The following is a 20,935-nucleotide window of genomic DNA, read 5'->3' on the forward strand; positions in this document are numbered from 1 at the left end:
TTCTTTTTTTTTCTTTTTTTTTTTTATTTTTTCTATTTTTATTTTAATCCAGTAATATATAACCTGGAATGATATGTTTCAATTTAGATTTTATAACCCGAATATAACTACATAGTTGGATATATATAATCTAGATGATACAATTTGTTCAAATTATATATATCAGACGACTTTATTAAATTTGAATTAGAAAATCTAGATATGATTGCATAGTTCGATATATGAACCTGGATGGATACATTTTTTCTAATTTATATATACCAAACAGCTTCATGTATCTTTATGTTTTTGTTTGGATTATATCTGAAATCTTTTGATATAAATAACTCATGTGTATTCAATTCATCTTCTTCAATTTACAGAATTCGGACATGATAAAATAGTTTAAGGTGCATATACCAAACAATTTTATAGGTATATAATGAAAACAATTGATTGAAAAAGCAGATAAAATGAAAATTAAAGAAAATCAAATTAAAAAAATATATAGAGAAAGCAAATAAATAATAAAAGAAATTTAAAGGATTGAAACGAATGTTTTGTTATTATTATTATTATTATTTATTATTATTATTATTATTTTTTTTTTTTTGCCTTTTGATAACTAGACTTCATTGTCTTGATTTTTTTTCTAAAACTCTATTGTAGTAGTATATGTAACAATTTATTTTTATTCAATCTATGTACTTGACAGTACTTTTGACTTTTTCACAGAGGATATTTGTGGAATATTAAAAGAATAATTAAAAATGTAACTACTCCATTCATACATGTTACATACCTATCCAAGTACAAACAATATATACATATAATATAACTATTGATATCTTTTTTCTTTTGGTAATAATATAATTATTAATATCTATCATAAAAAAAATATATATATATATATATATATATAAGAAAATATAAACAATAAACTATAACTAATACAAATGATATTTTCAATGTTTTTATGAATGCTATATTTTTATTGTTACATCAAAAATATGAAAAGAAATTAATAAAAAACCATATTATTGATAAGTGTTAACCTCCTTCTCCTTCAAAAGGTTTGTTACACAATATCACTCACCAAAACAATCATTTTTACCATTATTTTGTCCCACCATATTTCCAATTACGACACATGTAAAATATTTATTTTATCCACTTTTTAGTCCAAGAAACATATTTTATATGCGAACCAAATTAAAGAAGAGGGGGTTAGGAACTTATAATTACCACTAAAACTTTTATGTATAATTTCTATTTTGATGTATATGCGTGAATAAGTGGGCCAACAATTCTAGTCTTTAAACATACAATTTTATATTTTCAAAAGAGAAAGACGAAGAAAGAAGCACTTTTTTTTAAAATTTTTTTAGAGATTACATTATATTATACATTAAAGGAGGAGATTTCATCCGGAGCTAATCGAATTTAAAATTTTAAAATGTTTTTTCAATAGTTTTTACAGCTGGATGAATCTAATAAATACAAAAAGTTATTTTGGTAGTCATGTTTAAAATGTGAAGCATCATAAATGCAGCAAGATTCGAGCACCCGTACAGCAATCATTCTTTATAAGTTAAAACCCACAATGATATAAAATCCACATCTAGAATGTGAAAAAGAAAAGAGAGAATCATTCACCAAAAACAAAAAATAATAATAATAATAATAAAAAGAAAAGAGAAAATCTCTCAGTTCTAACTTTTCAAACCTCGGTCGTTGGTGATAGTGCATACAAAAATGTAGTAATTTAAATTTCTACGCAAAATTCTATACATCTCACATGCATCATAGCTCTCCATTTTTCTAAATTTCATATTACAATAAACAAATCTAAATTTCAAACTCTTAATTTTATTTAATAGTAAATGATAAGATATCAGTAATTAGTCAATTAAAAATAAAAAATTTAGTTGATAAAGAAACTCAATTTCTTTAGTATGATTTAGCATCTTTTTTTCAAATGCCATATTTGGGAACCCAAAAAAAAAAAAACAAAAAACAAAAAACAAACAAAAGATTACCAATAGTAACTTTCAATTTAGTTCAAAAGAAATAACAAATTTCGTATTCACAATGCCAAACACTCACTCATATCCCAACTTTTTTTTTTTTTTTTTTTACTTTCTTTTTTTCACTTCTTTTGTTCTTCATATCTAACAAATATTAATTTTCCAAAATTATGGGAGCCCCTAAAAAGAAAAAAAAAAAAACAAACAAAAAAATAAAAATCTTTTTTTTTTTTTTTTTTTTTTCTCTTCAGATAATTACAATGTGTTCCTCAGAGTGGCAATTTCACCTCCACAAATTTAGCTGACCAATATCTGTTCTCCAACTGTTGCAACTTGTCTTCCCACTTGCTGCTCCAATCCATTACCCATTTCAACAACTCCGGGTTGCCCCGATGACCCGGAAGTGAAACCCTTCTTCCTTCTCTTCAACGACGGAGATCCACTCTCCGACGACGAAGATGGTTCCGGCGACGACCTCTTCGAAGTCACTCTAACCGGGTCGGGTTCACCGGAGTTCACCCGGAGAGGGAAATTGAGCAAAGCTCGCGAACCACGCATCCGATAAGCGGCTCGGTCGTAAGCCAAAGCGGCGTCCTCAGCCGTCTCGAAAGTTCCGAGCCAAACCCTGGCGCCGTTCTTAGCTGGGTCACGAATCTCCGCCGCGAATTTGCCCCATGGCCGTTGCCTCACTCCTCTGTAATGCTTCCCCTTGGGAGGAACCACCGCCGGCGCCGGTTTCTCCTCCGGGATTTCGGTCTTGATAACCGTCGTTTGTGGAACCACACTCACCGCCGGCAAAGTCTCTGGTTCAGCTTTCACCGCGTAAGCAAAAGAACAGGTTTCGGGTCGATCCGACCCGAGTGATGGAACCCACCCGACATTCATGGCGTCGCGGAGTACACCAAAGAGAACCATGTCCTCCGAATCGTCCTCTTTGAGTGGAAGGTCGCCCCAATTCTCGGTTAGACACGGGTGCAAGCTACTGAAACTGGAGCTCCGACAGAAAACCGGAGCGGAAAAGCCCGAATTGTTGTTGTTGGATCCAAATCGGACCTCGGATTCGCCAAGTAAGTGTCTGCGAATTGAATCGAGAATAGCGTAATCAGACTCCATTTGCTGAATGCGAAACTTGAATCCGGAAAAAAGTCGAGTCGGGAGTTTTGTGTTTGTTTAGAAAGAGAAGACTTTATTTATTTTTTGTTTTTGGTTGAAAGGAAATTGAAAGGATCTGAATTTTATTTTTTCTTGTGGAAAGACGAAAGAGGTTTATATAGGGACGAAGGTGCATGCACTTGGTGATATTTATTTTCTAAAAAATTTTATAATATTAAATGTGGATTTAATTGGGAGGTCTGAGCTTCTGTGAAAGTTCCCATCCGAGAATGCAAATTGTATGAAAGGTGGGGGCGAGGTCTGTTTTAATCACGTGATTAAAATTGTTGGGCGAAGTATGACGTCATTATTCTTACAGAAGCAAAATTTTTTCTTGTGCCGCTTTTCTCACTTTTGTCTGCTTTCTTCCTCATTTCCTCCCCACCATACAGTCGCCGATTTGTCATTTCCTCGTTTTCATATTTTAATAATTAATTTGGAAAAAAAAAAAAAAAAGTTGTCTCATGAGAAACCTTTTAGTATAGTAAGAAATGAGAAACTATGAATGCTCTTGTCGGTTAACCTATCATATTAAATATAAGGGTTTTGGGAACTTATATCATTAATGGTAATTTTACTGTGATATGCATAAATCCATATTATAACGTGGATGTAAAAGTATTTTTAGATACCAAAAGTATATTTGTCACTACTTAATTAGTTTATATATTAATACAATGTAAAAATAAAAAAGTAAATTTTTGAAAGGATAAACTAATTAAGAATTCAAAAGTTATATTAATATGTTAATCAATTAAATAATATTATATATATTTTTGGTAAATTAGATATTGTCAAAATAATTTCTCTACATTCTTTTTTTTTTTTTTTAAATACAATATTGCTTCCAAATTTATATGAGTCTGCCAAATAGGTTTCTCTATTATATATTTTTCTTATTTTTTTTTATATAGATTTTGGCATCAAAACTCACTTAATGTTCAGTGTGAGTTCCCCCTAAAATCAGAAAATATATTTACATATAAGTTATACATCATCATTTCATTGTTATTTATATTTTAATAATGTTAGAGTTTGTAAAATATTCAGTAAATGATTTGTCAATAATTAATTATTTTTTTATTTACTTATATATTTAAATATTTATTTATTCATATTTAAGTTAATTATATTAATATTTCATAAATAATATATTGATATATATCATTTAGTAAATGTATTTTTTTTAAAACAATTTGGTGTATACTGCTTTTATAATTTTTAAAAACATATAATTTTAACTTCACCTTCCATAATGATAATGACCATCAATAATAATCTCAAATTCTACATTCGATTGAGTTTAGTGCCACTATAAAAAAAATTAAAAAAACATAAAAGGTTTTTAACTTAAGCCACCTCTTTCAAAAGACTGAAAACGATGCTTTCCTGCAATATTTTTGAATTTTTTAAATGTCCACATAACAAGAACGGGCTTCAAGATCTTACCTCACACTTTGATGAAAAATGGACCAAACTTTGCCCTGCAAAAAATGACCTTTCATAATTTCCTTATTCAAATTGTCATTATTTTATTTATAATAATCAATATAACTACAAATTTTTATATATGAAAGATATAAAAGATTAAAAACAAAAACAAAAATAAACGAGGGAGCGATGAATTGGGGAACAAGGCGAGGGAAAGGACAAATGGGCGAGGTATACGGATTCATCGGTCCTAGACATTTGGCAAAAGAAAACGTTTGGGTTTTGGATAAGTCTCAAAAAAAGTCAATGAGCCCATTAGCATTTGTAGGTTGCCCGACATCTCTCTCCCTCTCTGTCTTTCTCTGCGAATTTGCAAATTGCACTCCTTTACTTTATTGTTCTTTCAAGGAAGGTGAGCCACTCACAAACTCCCACTTTTTTTTTCTTTTTTTTTTTTTGTAATTTAAGATTTATCTTTAGCTCTCGGAGTATCTAATGGCTCAAAAGCCCTACTTTTTCTTCTTAAAATGGGAATAGCTTTCAAGTTGTTATCGTTGCTTTTGTCTTTGGTTGTGTTGTATCCTCATTGGATTTTGATCGTGAATCCACTTGTATGATCAATCATGCACTCATTTATCTTTTGGAATATTAGGGAGTGTTTTCAATTTGTTTAAAACTGGTTCTTTTTTTTTAAGGCTCATAATGCACTACAACTCAAGTGACAATTCTTATTTTGTTATTATGATTATTATTATTATTATTTTTATCATTGCTTATTTTGTTAATTTGTTGACAACCTTTTACACTTAATTTACCTCATCTATGTTGTCTCTTCATTGTTAAGTTATTAAAAAAAATAAAAAAAATAAAAACTAGGTATTCGTTAGTTTAGTGGTTTATTATATTAAAATGTTTTATAACTATAACAAATAGTAAAGTTAATTAATAATTGATCTTACTATATATATATATATATTATTTACGGGAATAAACAAATTAAAAATTGTTTTAAAATTTTTTTTCGCGTAAATGCAATGTATCATCAGAAGTTCATTCAAACATGAAGGACTTGTGACTCTTTTAATTACTTAATGATGGAGTAAAATCCCTACTATCATAAGGATTTTATAAACCCTGTAAATTGATGATGGAATCCAATAAGGAGGAAAATAAAAAAGAGAAATGGCAATGGGAATTTTCTACCTTTTCTTCATATATATATATATATTTGAAAATGTTATTCTTTCTATACTATTTTTACGTTTTTAATATTTGAAATTAAACAATGAACATTAAATGTTTGACCTTTTTTTTGCACGGATGACAGATTCACCTTTTTTTTTTTTTTTTTTTTTTTTGGGGACGGGAACCACCGTACGAATAATAGTACTTTTTTTTTTATTTAATTACAGTACAATTGATCATACCTATTTTTGGAAGCCCCAAATAATCACAACCTTCAAATTTATAGGGGTTACGAAGTATGCTTTCAATTTTTTTTTTTAAAAAAAAATTCGTAAAATTAAATACTACTATGAGACAGTGTGTACACTTAATAATTTAATTCACCCATCAAAATTTGGGTTGTTGGTGGGCATGGTCCTGAACTATACAACGTTTTCCACTTTGATCCCTAATTTTATTTTTTTAGTATTAACATTTTGACATTTTATCCCTAAATTCTATTTTTTTGTTGCACCGTCGTTAGCTCCAAACTAATTTTCCATCTAAAAATCTATTAAATCTGGGACAATTAATTTTCTCTAATGAGCTCGTTTCGTTTTATGTTTCTATTATTTCACAAAACGGCGTCGCTTTGTAAGGATGACAGATTTTTTTTTTTTTTTTTTAATCATGTATAGTAGGGATTGTCTTCTTAAAAAGAGAAGGTATAATATAAAGACCACACGTGTAATAAATGCGAAACAATTTAATAACATTAAAAATATTAGTTTTATTAAGACGACATATATAATTACAAAAAAATTATCTTTGAAAAAACAAAAAGGTGAATTTGCAGGTCCTCAAAAATATTTAGCCCATAAATGTTATTTTCAACCAATAAAAAATTGTATTTGTAAGTTTAGTTGGACAAAAAGAGATAAAATATGATAATTATTCTTAGTCTTTAATTTGGTGAAAAAAAAAAATAACGTAGTTTTAATGGTAGAACATCTCTATTTGTGTCTATGAGAACATGACTTCGAATCATGAAAAGAAAGATTTTGAATAGTTTATAAATTAGGTGAATTATTAAAAAAAAATGGAAAAAAGGTAAAAAAAATAAAAATGAAAAAGTGAAAAAGAAAATTAAAGTAGCATTTTTTTTTATTTCTTGAGCTTTTAAAAAGAAATAACATTTTTTTTAATTTTAAAAAGTTAAAATTTTATAAAAATAAATAAGCTAAATTTTAAAAATTTAAACAAATTAAAAAATATCAAAATTATAAAATAATGTATTATATTCCTCCATCTAATCATATACCGTTTAGAGTTTTTGATTGAGGTGAAATTTTTTTCTTTCCAATTTTAATAAGTTTATTGATAAAAAGGTCCAAAAAACAATTATGACATACGAAGGATTAAGAATTTTGGAATGTTACGGTTGCACATATATAATGACAACTGTTGATAAAATATAATATTTATTTTAACAATTGTGACCTCGTGGGTGGAATTTAAAAAAATACATAAAATAAACAGATTTGAAAAGGTTGGATATATCTATCTCTCTCATCTTGAAGTCTATCCATAACAAATAATATATGTTTATTTTCCGATTTATTAAATTGTTTTAAAGATCATAATTACTACATCATCACTGACCGTCCGATACAAATACAAAGCCTTGGCACATCCACGATCAACATCGAGACACGTCATCGTAACTTTCTTACCTTTGAAGTTGACCAATGACCATCTGGGTCTTATTTGACTTTGACCATTCTACTATTCTTCTTTCCATTATTGGCAATAGACAAGTCCACATGTGCAAACGGACAGCACGTGCGAGGCGCTGAAATGTTTGAGTTTGAAAGGAATTCTCAAGGGATGATACCGAATAAAGACAAAATAAATGGGACCCACTTTGTTAGATACATGAATTTAAAAAGGTTAAATTTCCAACGTGCGCTAATAGGAGGGTGCATTGTACCTTCTTAGATTTTGTTTTTTTCCACTGTCAGAGTCTTCAATCGCGCAGTAGATTTTTAACGTAATGATTTTTGTTGTTTATCTTTTAATTAATTAATTTATTTAATAAAAGATAATATTATTTTTCAATAATATATAATATTACCTCCCAATATTTTAATATGAGGTAGTTGTTGAATTGAAATTCCAATCCTAAAGCTGGCTGTATTATCATAATTTGGATACTATTTATATGCTTTTTCTTAAAAAAAATAAAAATAAAAAAGTGGTTACTTTTTTTTTTTTTTTTTTTATTATTAAGATGAACAATCTTTATTTATATATATATATATATATATATAAAAGAAAAGACAGAATCCATGTGCTACATTGTTTATGTACTAAATCTGATGGCTTAGATTGCATCAAGAACAAGTTTGTCAATCTTCACGTGGTCAAATTATACTTTGATAAGACCAAAATAGAGTTTAGGATGTTAATTAGATGAGCTAGCGCATGAAACTAGATGATGTCGGCCATATAATATATTATAATATAAACATATTATAAATTAAATTAGGCAGCCGTATAGAATCTGCAATGTCTAAATCATTTAAGACTAATAATCTTTGATTTGTGGGTTAAGGATGAAGGCGACTAATATTAATTATTGTTATTATTAATCAAGATTCTGTCAGCATTTGCTGCAAACAAAAACTACTAGGCCTGTTTGATTATTCAAATTAATTCATATTAAGAAGTAGGCCTTTGTTCTTCAAGTTGAACCCCTTTAAGACAAAACATGCATCCATTTGATTCCAATCTTCTACTCGACGCACGAAGAAAATCGATCCAACATCTAATTAGCTTCTGGCTAAAACCTCAAATTGCTACCATATTCTAATAATAATTAATTAGAATTTGAGTATTAGTAGTTGGGATTTAATTCATTTCTTAGTTGTCAACCGCTACTTTCTAATGCATTAATTAAGATTATGAATGATTGCACTTTAATAGTTACTCTTTTGGAGGGATAGCGGCATTTTAGACCTATAAACTTAAAACACTACAAACTTAAACTTTCAAAACTTTCGGGGTGTTGTAATTTGGTACAACTGACTTTTTAGCAGCAATGTTTAATTAACATCTCGAACCCATATATATTTGTCAATGCTAAAATGCAAATTTTTTTTTTTTTTTTGGGACTTGAATGTTAAAATGCAATTTGGTCTAATAGAGAGTCTAGTTTTTTAATTTGTTGTGGTCTAAAACCCCCTAGTTGTGATTTGCTGAACTTGAATACCAAAATATAATTATTCAAAACTAAAACAATACTAAAATGTAACTAATCCTTTTATAACATAACATATTGCACTAAGATTGTTTATCGTCAAAAACTGATTTTACACCTGAAATGATTTATCTATAATTTCGACATGACAAAATCATTATAAGCAATCAACAAGCCTTTATGAAATGATAAATGCCAAATCAAAAGTGACAAAAAAACCCCACCACTTCTGTTTGGTTCTTTGTATTCCACAATATACAACATTTGACATTTCCTTTTAACTTTCTCTTCCAACATTTCCTCTCTTCCTTAACAAACCAAACTGAAGCTGTTTTGAGAAATTTGAGAAAATTTATTCACTTTATTACAAGACTAATTTTACATACAAAAGTCCATCTTTTCGTCAATTAGAGACAAACGTGTAGAAGTTGAATTCAAATGTTTTGGCGTTTCTAAATTTTACTTTGTTCCAATCAAAATATAAGATATTTGTGAATATATATATATATATATATATATATATATATATATATATATATATATATAATTTGAGGGAAGATAAAAAAATTGAACTTACCAAACTTTTTCTTGCGGTTGACTTAAAAATCTGACTGGGGATAGAAGTTAAAAGAAGAGAGCTACTAACCGACTCTATGTTGCCTTAGCCAATTCACTGAATCAACCAAATGAACAGAAATATGTTAATTTTAATTTGAATTGGAACTATAGAGATTATTAGGATATAATGCTATAAAATGATATTTTGATGTTTACTATTGTTATAGGTATCATAAATCATCACCAGCAATTATTAGTTCTTAAAAATTCTTTATTTTCTACTAAATTTCTACTTATTTTCATCTTAATATAGTGTAAATTCAGGGTAAAAAAGAAAATTACTTTTCAAAAAAATGTTTTCAGTAGTGTAAAAGTGTTTCCCAGTTCTCATAATTGATTAACCAAATTTAGCCCTCCATAATTGAAATAAGAAGTCATATTCCAAAACTGGAAATAGTCTTATAATGTTTGTCAATAACAGAAATAACACGTGCCTGCCGCAGTCACTGTTCATAACCTGCTTGCATACACTTCCCACTTGTCCCGACCGATTTCAAAAAATTAATTGTTGACCGTTAGAAAACATTACCAACTCAATTATAAAGTTTCAACGAGTATCCCATTTAAGATTTTTATATATACAGAGAACGCATTAAGAATTTTATAATAAAAAATATTTTATGTGGTAAGTTATATCATCTAAATTATATTATATTATTTAAATAAGATTTATTTTTTAATTAATAAAATTTAAAAAGAAAAGTAACAAACCTGGTTTGAGAAACAACTAAATGTTTTACAAAAGGTTAATTTCATTTTTTTTTTTAAATTTGATTGATAATTTTTTTCCTATATGGCAATCAATATGGACGACATAATTTATCATATAGAATATCTTTATATAAAATCTTTGTGATGTCTTTACTATATCAAAATTATACATATATATATATATATATATATTGATAATAAGAAATTATTAAAATACCATATAAACTATATACATATAAAAAATTCATCAAGTAAGATTAATTGAGTTGGTATACTAATCACAACGCATCTACAAGGTCATAAAAAATCTAAAATAATATTATACTAAAGTTTTTAATTACAATCATTAATTACAGTCATGGATTTCTTTGGATTTACTTACGCTTAAATTTAGAGAGGTTTGTTTTTCAAAAATTAGAAGGTTGATTTATATAAAAGAAAAGTCTTTTCATAAAGTTTGATAATATTATATTAAAGTTTTTACTCTCATTCATGGAATTTTTGGGATTTATTTAATTGGACTGCCTATCTTCTTAAATTAAAATTAAAGGGGTTTTCCTTTTGTCAAAATTGAAATGTGTACTAGGGCATTTGGCAAACTGTATATACATATATAAAATCTCTTATTAGATAAATTTACTAATACTATCTAAGGTTTTAATTATAATCGTTGCATTTATTAATAGGTTGAACAAATTCAATACTATCATATTGACCTGATATTTATTAATAAATTTATCAAATTCAATATAATATTATTGGATTAACTTGATAGAAAACTGATTATATATATAATTATTCTCTTATATATTTATTAATAAATTTATCAAATTCAATATAATATTATTGGATTAACTTGATAGAAAACTGATTATATATATAATTATTCTCTTATCAAGATTGTCATGATAAAATTATTAAAACTTTTATCATGAACTTTTAAATTACTTCAAAAGCTAAGATTTGAATATATATTTTAAATTTATATAAGTATAATAAAACACGAAAACTTTAGAAATCAAGATAGACCCATAAAATATAAACCCAAACATATTAAACTTCTATAGATTATTAATTGGACGAGAGGGAGGGACTCCTAGCAACAAACTTGTAAGAGGGGACCCATGAAGATGCAGGGATGTAAGAGCCGCTAGTCGGATTGACCAATAAATGATTGGCCAGAAGGATAGGCTCCTTCGACGAATATCCCTAGCACGTATGGGTGATGGGTAAAAGTTTTTCTTCTTTTTTATTTGTTCTTTCATCCCTTATATTAGCCCAATAACCAGCTATCCCATTGGAAATAGTCCCTAATATAACATCATTAGCAGAAACGAAAAACGAAACTATTAAAAGAGACCTACAAACCGCATTCCATGCACAAGAAATAGGCTTCGGCCAGCTTTAGGCTTTAAGGAAGAGGATTCTGATTCAATCTCTCGGCTGTAGAATAAGCTACTTCCACTTGGGCAAGACTGTCTTAACTGCTTAGACTATATAAACTACCAATACTTAGGCAGCACGCATAAGGCTATGTACTGAATACTTTATACCAACTAAACTGGTCCTTAAAACAATCTAAGGGCTTAAAGGGAGGTTTTGATGGTTTTTCATTAAGATAATCCCTGACTTTAATAAGTATGTGATAAGTGTTAAACATTGTTACATCCTATATAGGGTTTTAGATTGAATTCAAATATTGATTATCACTTTATCGAATGATTATATAATTGTCACATAAGCATATCCAATTTAACCAAATTGAGACTTAGTTAATTTTACATTTAGGTGTTTATCAAAAAATAATAATAATGTAACATTATTTAGATAGTGTAAATTGCCATGTAGGATGTCCTCATGGAGTCCTAAAAATATCAAATCTCTTATTATATAGAGGAATTCCCATATTAAAATTTTGTTTATCAGCATTTAGAATTACTTTAAAAGTAAGGTTTAAATTTATATTTGGGGTTGGCTTTAGTCATTTACTTTACTATAATAGAATTTTAATATTTCATTAAATTCATATAATCTATTAATACATTTCTAAACTTAGTCCTTAAAAAAATCTAAAAATTAATAATAAAAGTTATGACAGTAAAACCATCACCAAATTTTGAAAAAAGAATAACGGTGTATCTATATATATATATATATATATATATAATGATTCTACAAATATATATATAGATATAATTTTTCTATTATATGGCTATATTTAACTCGTAGATATCTGTATGAAGAAATCGTCATCTATGAATGAAATGTTGATGATGCTTTTCCTAAAAACTATAGTCTTAATGTGCATTTGCAAATTTAAAACATGCAGATATTCATATCACAGAAAAACTCAATATATATATATATATATATATAGATATAAGCATCAAGCAAAAATTTGTCTCAGTCACCGGGCATTCTAGTAGAAAGAGCAAGAGTTAAAAAATTTTTACTCGGCCAATAAAAATCCTTCTATGGCATTCACAAATCACGTGAAACGCATCAAGCTCTGTAGTTCTAAAAGATATGCTTTTGGCTAATGCTTCAAAAGCCACTAGTTGATATTCAACAACAATTCAGGCATATCCCCTATAGAACATATCATAATGTAATAATTTCTGATGATTTATGACAGCTATCCGTGGTTCAGCTCTGATTCGCTGATCCAATACAAGAAGAGTGGAGCTAGATGAGTTTTGGCAACATTAGCCACCATAAAACGACACATATTCGGGTAGAAAATTCAGTACCCATGGTTACAAATTTAGCACACAAATCAACCAGATGACGAGGTGATAGAAATTAATGTCAATTACAGCAGATAAACAAGATCATATAATTCAAACACAAATATTAAATCATGTCACAAAAAGCCGCAACTGAAATCATTTTGAGATGTCATTTCATAAAGTGATTTTAGTTTTGTGGAATATTGATATAATTTACAGCAAAAAGTTGAGGTACAAATATGGTGTCTCATATTCCAAGTTGGAAGCATCATAAGAAGGGGAACCATCATACATAATTATATATATTTATACCAAATATGGATAGCAATAACAGCAATAATTTTCTTGTAAAACAGCTGTAACTTAGATGCTTCAAAAGGGCCACTAAATAAAAACAGGAATATATATGCAAAGATAAGCAAAACATGAGATGATACAGACAGAAAATTCACAAAATTGAGATTTGGTATTCATGTTTATATTCTGTGAACTAAATTTATTAGTTCTATTTGTGTTATGTCCACAGCAAGAGTTAAGTTCAAGACATTACTAAAAAAATCAATGATTAAAGGCATTTTTTTTTTTTTTTTTTTGGGGTCTGGATCCTCCATGTAATAGATGATATAACAACATTTTGATTTCACCTCCATGCATTTAATAAAAAAGCCAAATTTATTATTTTCTTTCTTGTATACAAAAGATGGACGGTTCATAATTGTATAAGAATCAGACGCAATTTTTAAAGATATTTAACCATAATGAAATCCATAAGAAGATGCAATCAGTTTAACAGATATTGCAGATTTTAAAAAGATGTAGTAAACCATGAAATTTTTCAACTTTTACTACAAAGGAAAGTAAACATAATTGGTAACAAAGACTGGCAATTGATATCATAATCCATAATAGAGATTTTACATAGATATCATAATCCAAGAAATTATTAACTAACTAAAAAGGTCTGATAGGAGGAATGCTTTAAAATGATAAAATCTGCTCTGTTGCATACCTGACTTGCGGCTATTCAAACTTGAGAGAGTGAAAGAAAATATGGTGTGTTGGATCAAATTTTTATGAGCAAAAGACTGTGCTCTCTGTTCTCCCTTTTGATTTAAGCCTGAGCTCCAATAGGGATGCTTTACTCTCTGATTCCTTCACAGACAACATGATTCCATAAGTCACATAAATTTTTTCTGTTGCTGGTCATTTATTATATGAAGTTTCTCAGAGCAGTGGAAATGTCTTTGATGCATTTAAGTATTGTTTCATTCAAATGAAAGCTGAATGAACCGCGGTTGTCCAGAAGAAACTGGAGATGCTGAACTTAGGCCTTGCAATCTTGGAGCAATTTTCTATTTTCTTTCTCTAGGTGCAAGAAGACACTTTTTTGGGAAACTTAGCATTAATCCTAGAGTTTCAAGATGCAATTGCAAGATCTTGCATTAGTAACTGATCTCCACAATGCTATGCAGAACCAGTTACGAAGTAATCTCAGAAAAAAGAAAACTGCACCAACAATTGCAAGGCCCAAGGCCAGTTCCTCACCATGTCCTGATGGAAGCCATAGAGAGTCAGTCTACATTTGCATCCATCTTTAGAAACTTACATGCACCAAACATACTTGCCTTTGCTCCAGATATGCATTAAAATTTTGAAGGCTGCACATATGTAAGATAAGGTAGCAATATGTTCTGACAACAAACAAAAGGATGAAAACCAAATCATGAATGTTTTAGTGAATCCTTATGTAATACAGACTACATAGAAGGTTCCTTTTTCCTGCTCTTACCTTACTCTTTCTGAAGCAATTTCTGATCCTCACAGGCAACATCAGATTTATTAAACCACCTAAATAGTTCTGCCAATTTTACTTGCTTTTTATGACCTGCAAAACCGTTGTGTCATTGGTGAAATCATTATGCATGTCTCAAAAAAAAGTGCTTTCTTGCATATATCAAGCTCCTATACAAACATGCAATTCCATGACCATAAATCCCTTTCGGATCTTATACCCCTCCTTCAGCTTTTGGTTGGTCATGTTACAGGTGCTCCATTTGAAACAATCTGTTTAATCTCATTCTTGTTCTTGTAAGATATTTTATCTTTGAACTGCTTTCCACTGTTTCCAATTTGCTAATGATATTTTCTAGTGCATTCTTCTTCTTTCAGCAGGCGGCCAAACCTTCTTGCCTCTATCTTGCCTTGAGTTCCGGATAACAATTTCTGAATCTCCATTAACATCAAAGGAAAGAACTGATTCCAATTTGGAGAGTCCTGTCTTCTAATGAAGTGAAGTTTTGTTACAGAAAAGAATTAAATTTTGCACTCTCTACTATAGTTCTCAATTCTAATCAAACTGCCAAGATCATATCTGCGAATGTACATGTCTCAGTAAAGTATTACTAGCTTCTTTCCCGTCCTTTCAAGTTATAAAGCACCAATAAGTTCATGTCTCCATATTTTTTCTACTACTCTACTAGCTCCTCAACAACAATTTTCCTTGAACTATTTTTTGGCTTTGATTCAATAAATTTTAAAATATTTGAATTACAAAGAAACCACAGCTCCTAATAAACTTTCTAATGAAAATTAGGACATTTAGTTGAGACATTCCAGGGTCCTCAAGTTTTTCCATGTTGGAAACCGTACAAGATCAAGCTCTTAAAGCTATGAACAACTCACCGTTTGGTCCCTGGATGAAATTGATTAGCAGATGTAGGGATACAGGCACAGAACTTAGAAGGTGTCTACAGACATTGCAGCTTCAGGGCTTTGTAGAGGAAGAAAGTGAAAACCATGGGTTAGGCTACACAAGAAGAAGGCATTTGCCATTGTTCTACTCATTATAGAGACCTGAGGTTTAATTAGAACAGAGGGCTATTAGTAAATTTATTTGAGAATGGTGATGCATTATACTAATACAATCATAGTTTGGGTTGGAGCAGTATATATTCATTTAAACTGTAAATGGTACCACTTGAAGTTTTGGATTTTACAAAATATATTATATGTGAAAACTTCATATTTATTTTCCTTCAGCCTTCATTAGACAAAAAATAAAGCAAAAGAACCAACTTACTAGACATCCAATAAAAACTTTTTAAGGTCAATGCAGTAAGATGAAAAAAAATTTCAATTTTGATACGGTACTTAATCTTGAACGCCTCAAGGAGAATATGGTATATTCACAATCTCTCTCTCTCTCTCTCTCTCTCTCTCTCTATATATATATATTTATATATATAATATTTTGCTTATTTAGTATTTGCTATGAAACTTTGCACCCACTATGCAACAAGATTTGTCTTTTGCATCAACAAAGAAATTTTTTTATCATCTTAGTGTCAACCAATTCACTTCTTTCTTAAATGCAAAGAGATTAACTAAGGGTCCAGTTGAGAGTGATTCCAAGGAATCACTTTAAGTGATTTTTAAAGACTTACCTAATTGGTGAGTCTCCTAAAATCACCAAATAGGTGATTTTTTTACTACAAAATCACCAAAAAATGGTTTTAAATTATTTTTGTCAAACACTGGGGTAAGGGTTTTTACCCTCTCTGCAGCACTTTGCCTCCAAAAATCATTCCCAAACAGGCTCTAAGAGTTGGTGCTGTAATAAAGAATTGATCACTTCCCAATTATAAAGAATTAGGTTTATGCATATACCTTTGGCTAGGAATGCAAATTCTCTAAAATTTAAAAGGCAGAAAGCAATATGCTGAAATTTGAATTTGTCTTCATCAGATTTATTATTATTATTATTTTATTCTTATAATAATTTTTATTTAGCTAGCAAGACCCAGCTTCCATCTACAGTATGGTAGCACAGTATTAATGATGAGTTTAGTCAGCCTATAGAAAATGACTCAATTCTATTAAATATTGTAAAAATGAAAATTTATTGCTTCGCCCAATATGAAACGAATGCCAAGCAGCGGCATGGAAAATATAGGATTAGCTCACTGTTTAACCTCAAGGTCCTTTACGACTTGGCAAATTGTTGGACTTAGTAAAAAGCTCCCACTCTAGTTTCTCTATCCTGCAAACCCATATTCAAAATGAGAAATATAAAAACATTTCCTCAGGCGGTTCCTTATAATAACAAAGGTATTATATTAATTAATTAACAAGAGTGGTTGTATTTAGTCGGAGACAAAATACTTGAACTATTATTTATACAACTGCAACCATTGACTCCTTCCCGTCCTTTTACCAATAACATTCATACGGCCCTACCTCTTCAAACCTTGTTTATACCACACATACATACAAGTTTTGCGCTTCAGGTTGGGTCAGGTCAACCCATGGAAGAAAATTTATGCAGTTTGTCCAATTCTTCCTCACTTATTATCTAAATACTTTTCTTTGTTCTTTTCCTTTCCTATCCTTTCGTTTCTTTCATTAGGCTGTAAATGAGATGGTAGTAAGTAAATATACTTGCAGGCTTGTTTACTATTTCTATAGATATTAAATGAAGATTGCCAACTACCATAAGACAACTAGAATGTTACACAGGGCTTCTAAACAAAATTTTTGGTGATAAGACGTGGGACTTGGTCACTATTTTCCTATTAGACGACTTGGTTTTAAAAAATATATAATAATAATAAAATAAAATAAAATAAAAAAATCGTAAACGCTAAAGCACACTGTTTTCACAAATATTTACAGAAAATAAATAGTGAGACAAAAATTAGAAGCTATCAGCATCGACCATAGACTGCAAATAAAATTCTTCTCTTTGAATTAAATTTATAAAAACAAAAAATGAAAACCATCTTTTCTCCAGATATAACCGTTACCAATTGATCAAAGAAAATATCCTAAATAACAGCTAACATTCTCACCTAGAATTTACTAAATAACATCTAAGATTCCCATCTAGGAGGGGGAAAAAAAAAAAAAAAAAAGAAGCTCTTTTAATCAACAAAATCCTTTTCCCATTGAGGGTGGACTAGTTATAAAGAAAAGTAACACAATTATTTTTTAATTTCGAATCTTCCATCACAACACAATGAAAGAACTAATACACCGTCTTTAAGTAATAAAACTATTTTCCACCATTGAGGCCAAGAAGCAATAACAAAGCAAAGTAACAGTTTCTTCAAAAAAAAAAATAATCTAATTTCGAAATCTACTTACCAATAAAAGAAATCTTAAAAAAAAGAAAAAAGAAAAAGAAAATAAGATTAATGAAAATTTTCTTTATATAGCATTCATGTGATTAATATAAACAATTTTCCTGGAAAATAAAAATTACAAATAGATGAATGCAAAAGTTATCCAACCAAGAACATATTGTTAGGTTAACCAAAAAAAAATAAAAAAATAAAAAAAAAAAGATAAAAGAAGACCACTCAAGAAAAAAGGGATTATAGTTGCTTGCACGTTAATGTCAATTTTTATATTGTTTCTAGAATTTTATATAACACCTCCCATAAGAAAAGAAAAATTGTTCGTATAAACGAGAAGAAAAGGTTACACCTCCATGACCAAATCTAGTTAGATCATTTCGTCTTTCACCGCGTGACTTACTGTGTTGCATCAAATCTATAATGATAATGGAAAATGTACTTTTTTTTATGTAATAGTATACTTTCATTCTTGGAACCAACCAGGAAAAAGAGAAACCAAAATAAAATAAAATAAGCATAAAAAAATATAAAAATAAAAAGTAGTGGCCAGGGAATGAGGAAAAGGACAAAAGTGTTTACCTTGAATAATCCAACGGTGGAAAACGTAAGGAAGAGACATACGTACAAAGTAACAAACATTGGAAAGCGAAATGGATAGAGCAAGACGATGCTTCCATGGAGCTCCGTTGAACCTCAGCATGAAAGTCTCCCCTTTTTTGTTTATATATAGCCTTTCCACTCTGCCTTCCACTCTCAAGAATTCCAAAGACAAATTAATAATCCAATCTCTCTCTCTTTCTCTAAAAACCATCTTCCATTTTCTTCTTCTTCTTGGAATCTCAGAGATTTGATTTTAAGCTTTGGAGAGCTTTTTTATATATATGTCTATGGCGAACCTTGATGAAGTTTCAGCGCTCGAGACCATCAAGCAGTACTTGCTTGGTGAATTCTCTCCCGTGAATACCTACTCGGCTATCCTTGACGATTGGAGTACTTACGCGAATAATGCGGAGTTCTCCAGCTCTCGATCTGATTCTCTCTGTTCCAAAAGTTCGAGCTCTGATTCGAATATTGGAATCTCTGACTGCTGCTTGAATTCCAGCGAACTCTTCGAGTTCGATTGGCGAAACCACCCGAACGTTTTCATGGAATTCGAATCGAAACCTGCACTGGTTGACCTAACAACGCCTAAATCTTTTCAGAATTCTTCCAATTCTAATTCTCAGTCGAGTTCTAACTCGTTTGAATTTGAATTGAAACCTCAAATTATTGCTTCAAACCCCCAATCGAACAGCAACAATACCTTCGAGTTCCAGCCGAATTCCCAAAACTCAGCTACGAAACCGTCGAATTCGAGCCCTCAATCGAATCGAAAACCATCGCTGACGATCTCGCTCCCTGAGAAAACCAAATGGATACAGTTTGCGGCTCCGAATCCGACACTGCCTGTAGCGCAACAGTCGGTCCAGAAGGAAGGGAAGAAGCACTACCGGGGTGTCCGACAAAGGCCGTGGGGCAAGTTCGCCGCTGAGATCCGCGACCCGAACCGGAAAGGGTCTCGGGTCTGGCTTGGGACTTTCGACACCGCCATTGAAGCCGCCAAAGCGTATGACCGAGCCGCTTTCAGGCTACGCGGCTCCAAAGCCATCCTCAACTTTCCTTTGGAAGCCGGAAAGTCGGACTGTGTTAAGAACGTAGAGAAGAAACGACGCCGTCAAGAAGAAGAAGACGAAAAAGTGGTAGCAGAGGAAACGAAACCCGTGGTTGTGGTGAAGAAGGAAAGGCTAACGGAACGTGATGAGACCGTCAATTACTTAAAGGATATTCCGTTAACGCCGTCAAGTTGGAATACCATTTGGGACTCTGATGTCAAAGGGGTGTTCAACGTGCCGCCTTTGTCGCCGTTATCTCCTCTCCCGCCGTTTGGTTTTCCACAGCTTATGGTTGTGTAACGGATTTTTACAGTGAATTTTCCTTTGGCAGTCCGTGCTTTTTTTTTTTTAATAACTTATAATGTATAGATATTTAATACAGATAAATATATACAAGTAAATTTTCGGGAAACCGAGAGAATTTGATTGATTATTTTTGTTCTTTTTCCTTTCGTTTGCGATTTATGCTTTTATTTTTCGTGGAAAATAGAAAATTGGAAGTGTGGATTTTGACAATCATCTTTTTAATTTTTTACTCAGTTCATCTAAGCATGCTCTAACCATTAAGAGTACATTTCTAAATTCAATGCATAATATATGTAGTAGAGATTATTTTCTAAAATGTTTTATTTCTATGCTAATGGATTATCTCTAAAATGATAATTAATTTTTGGTCCAAAAAATTTTATAAGAACAATTGTATATAGTTCTTTTGTTCTAAGAAATTGTATGTTATGTTATGAGAAATTGTATTTTATATCATTGAAAATTAATCTTAAATATATTTGTCTTTTTTTTTTTTTTTTTTTGAATAATCTTATATATGGTATGTTAGCATAAAAGGTTACCTTGTATTTGACAACAAATGCGTATTGTACTTTAATGTGTATTATATAATGTTAACTTTCTTTAAATCAATAACTATTCAAAAAACTAAAAAGGAAAAGGAAAAGTAATTACTTTAACATATTATTTCAAAAAAAAACTGTCGGATTTAGTTTTTATTTTTTACAAACAGATTTTATTTTATCAATATGTATCATTTTGTTGGTCAATAAAATAACAATTTAAGCTTAAT

General features: G+C 30.0%; 3 protein-coding genes across 3 annotated transcripts; 1 reads left to right on the forward strand and 2 right to left on the reverse strand.

Moving 5' to 3' along the window:
* Positions 1-2,012: 2,012 nt before the first annotated feature.
* LOC107430378 (ethylene-responsive transcription factor 1A) lies at positions 2,013-3,255 on the reverse strand. Its single transcript, XM_016041211.4, has one exon. The coding sequence runs from the start codon at positions 3,117-3,119 to the stop codon at positions 2,304-2,306; it is 816 nt and encodes a 271-aa protein (XP_015896697.2). The 5' UTR covers positions 3,120-3,255; the 3' UTR covers positions 2,013-2,303.
* A 9,445-nt stretch (positions 3,256-12,700) lies between these two features.
* LOC112493382 (uncharacterized) lies at positions 12,701-19,016 on the reverse strand. The gene is made up of 3 exons (XM_048464677.2): positions 18,785-19,016; positions 14,865-14,955; positions 12,701-14,222 (listed from the first exon to the last, which is right to left on the reverse strand). Exons 1-3 carry the CDS (start codon positions 19,014-19,016, stop codon positions 14,018-14,020), a joined length of 528 nt encoding a protein of 175 aa, XP_048320634.2. The 3' UTR covers positions 12,701-14,017.
* Positions 18,945-20,290, forward strand: LOC107430379 (ethylene-responsive transcription factor 5). The gene has a single exon (XM_016041212.4). It carries the CDS (start codon positions 19,087-19,089, stop codon positions 20,155-20,157), a length of 1,071 nt encoding a protein of 356 aa, XP_015896698.2. The 5' UTR covers positions 18,945-19,086; the 3' UTR covers positions 20,158-20,290.
* The last annotated feature ends 645 nt before the right edge of the window (positions 20,291-20,935 follow it).

Source organism: Ziziphus jujuba, chromosome 6 (assembly GCF_031755915.1).
Source record: "Ziziphus jujuba cultivar Dongzao chromosome 6, ASM3175591v1".
Classification (NCBI taxonomy): Eukaryota; Viridiplantae; Streptophyta; class Magnoliopsida; order Rosales; family Rhamnaceae; genus Ziziphus; species Ziziphus jujuba.

What these genes read in the sequence shown, in the direction of transcription:
- LOC107430379 (XM_016041212.4), top strand. Translation starts at nt 19,087, where the DNA reads ATGTCTATGGCGAACCTTGATGAAGTTTCAGCGCTCGAGACCATCAAG.
- LOC112493382 (XM_048464677.2), bottom strand. Translation starts at nt 19,016, where the DNA reads ATGGTTTTTAGAGAAAGAGAGAGAGATTGGATTATTAATTTGTCTTTG. An exon ending in CCACCGTTGGATTATTCAAG is followed by an intron (nt 14,956 to 18,784) that starts GTAAACACTTTT and finishes ACGGTTTTGCAG; the next exon opens with GTCATAAAAAGCAAGTAAAA. An exon ending in CAGAAATTGCTTCAGAAAGA is followed by an intron (nt 14,223 to 14,864) that starts GTAAGGTAAGAG and finishes TTGTCTGTGAAG; the next exon opens with GAATCAGAGAGTAAAGCATC.
- LOC107430378 (XM_016041211.4), bottom strand. Translation starts at nt 3,119, where the DNA reads ATGGAGTCTGATTACGCTATTCTCGATTCAATTCGCAGACACTTACTT.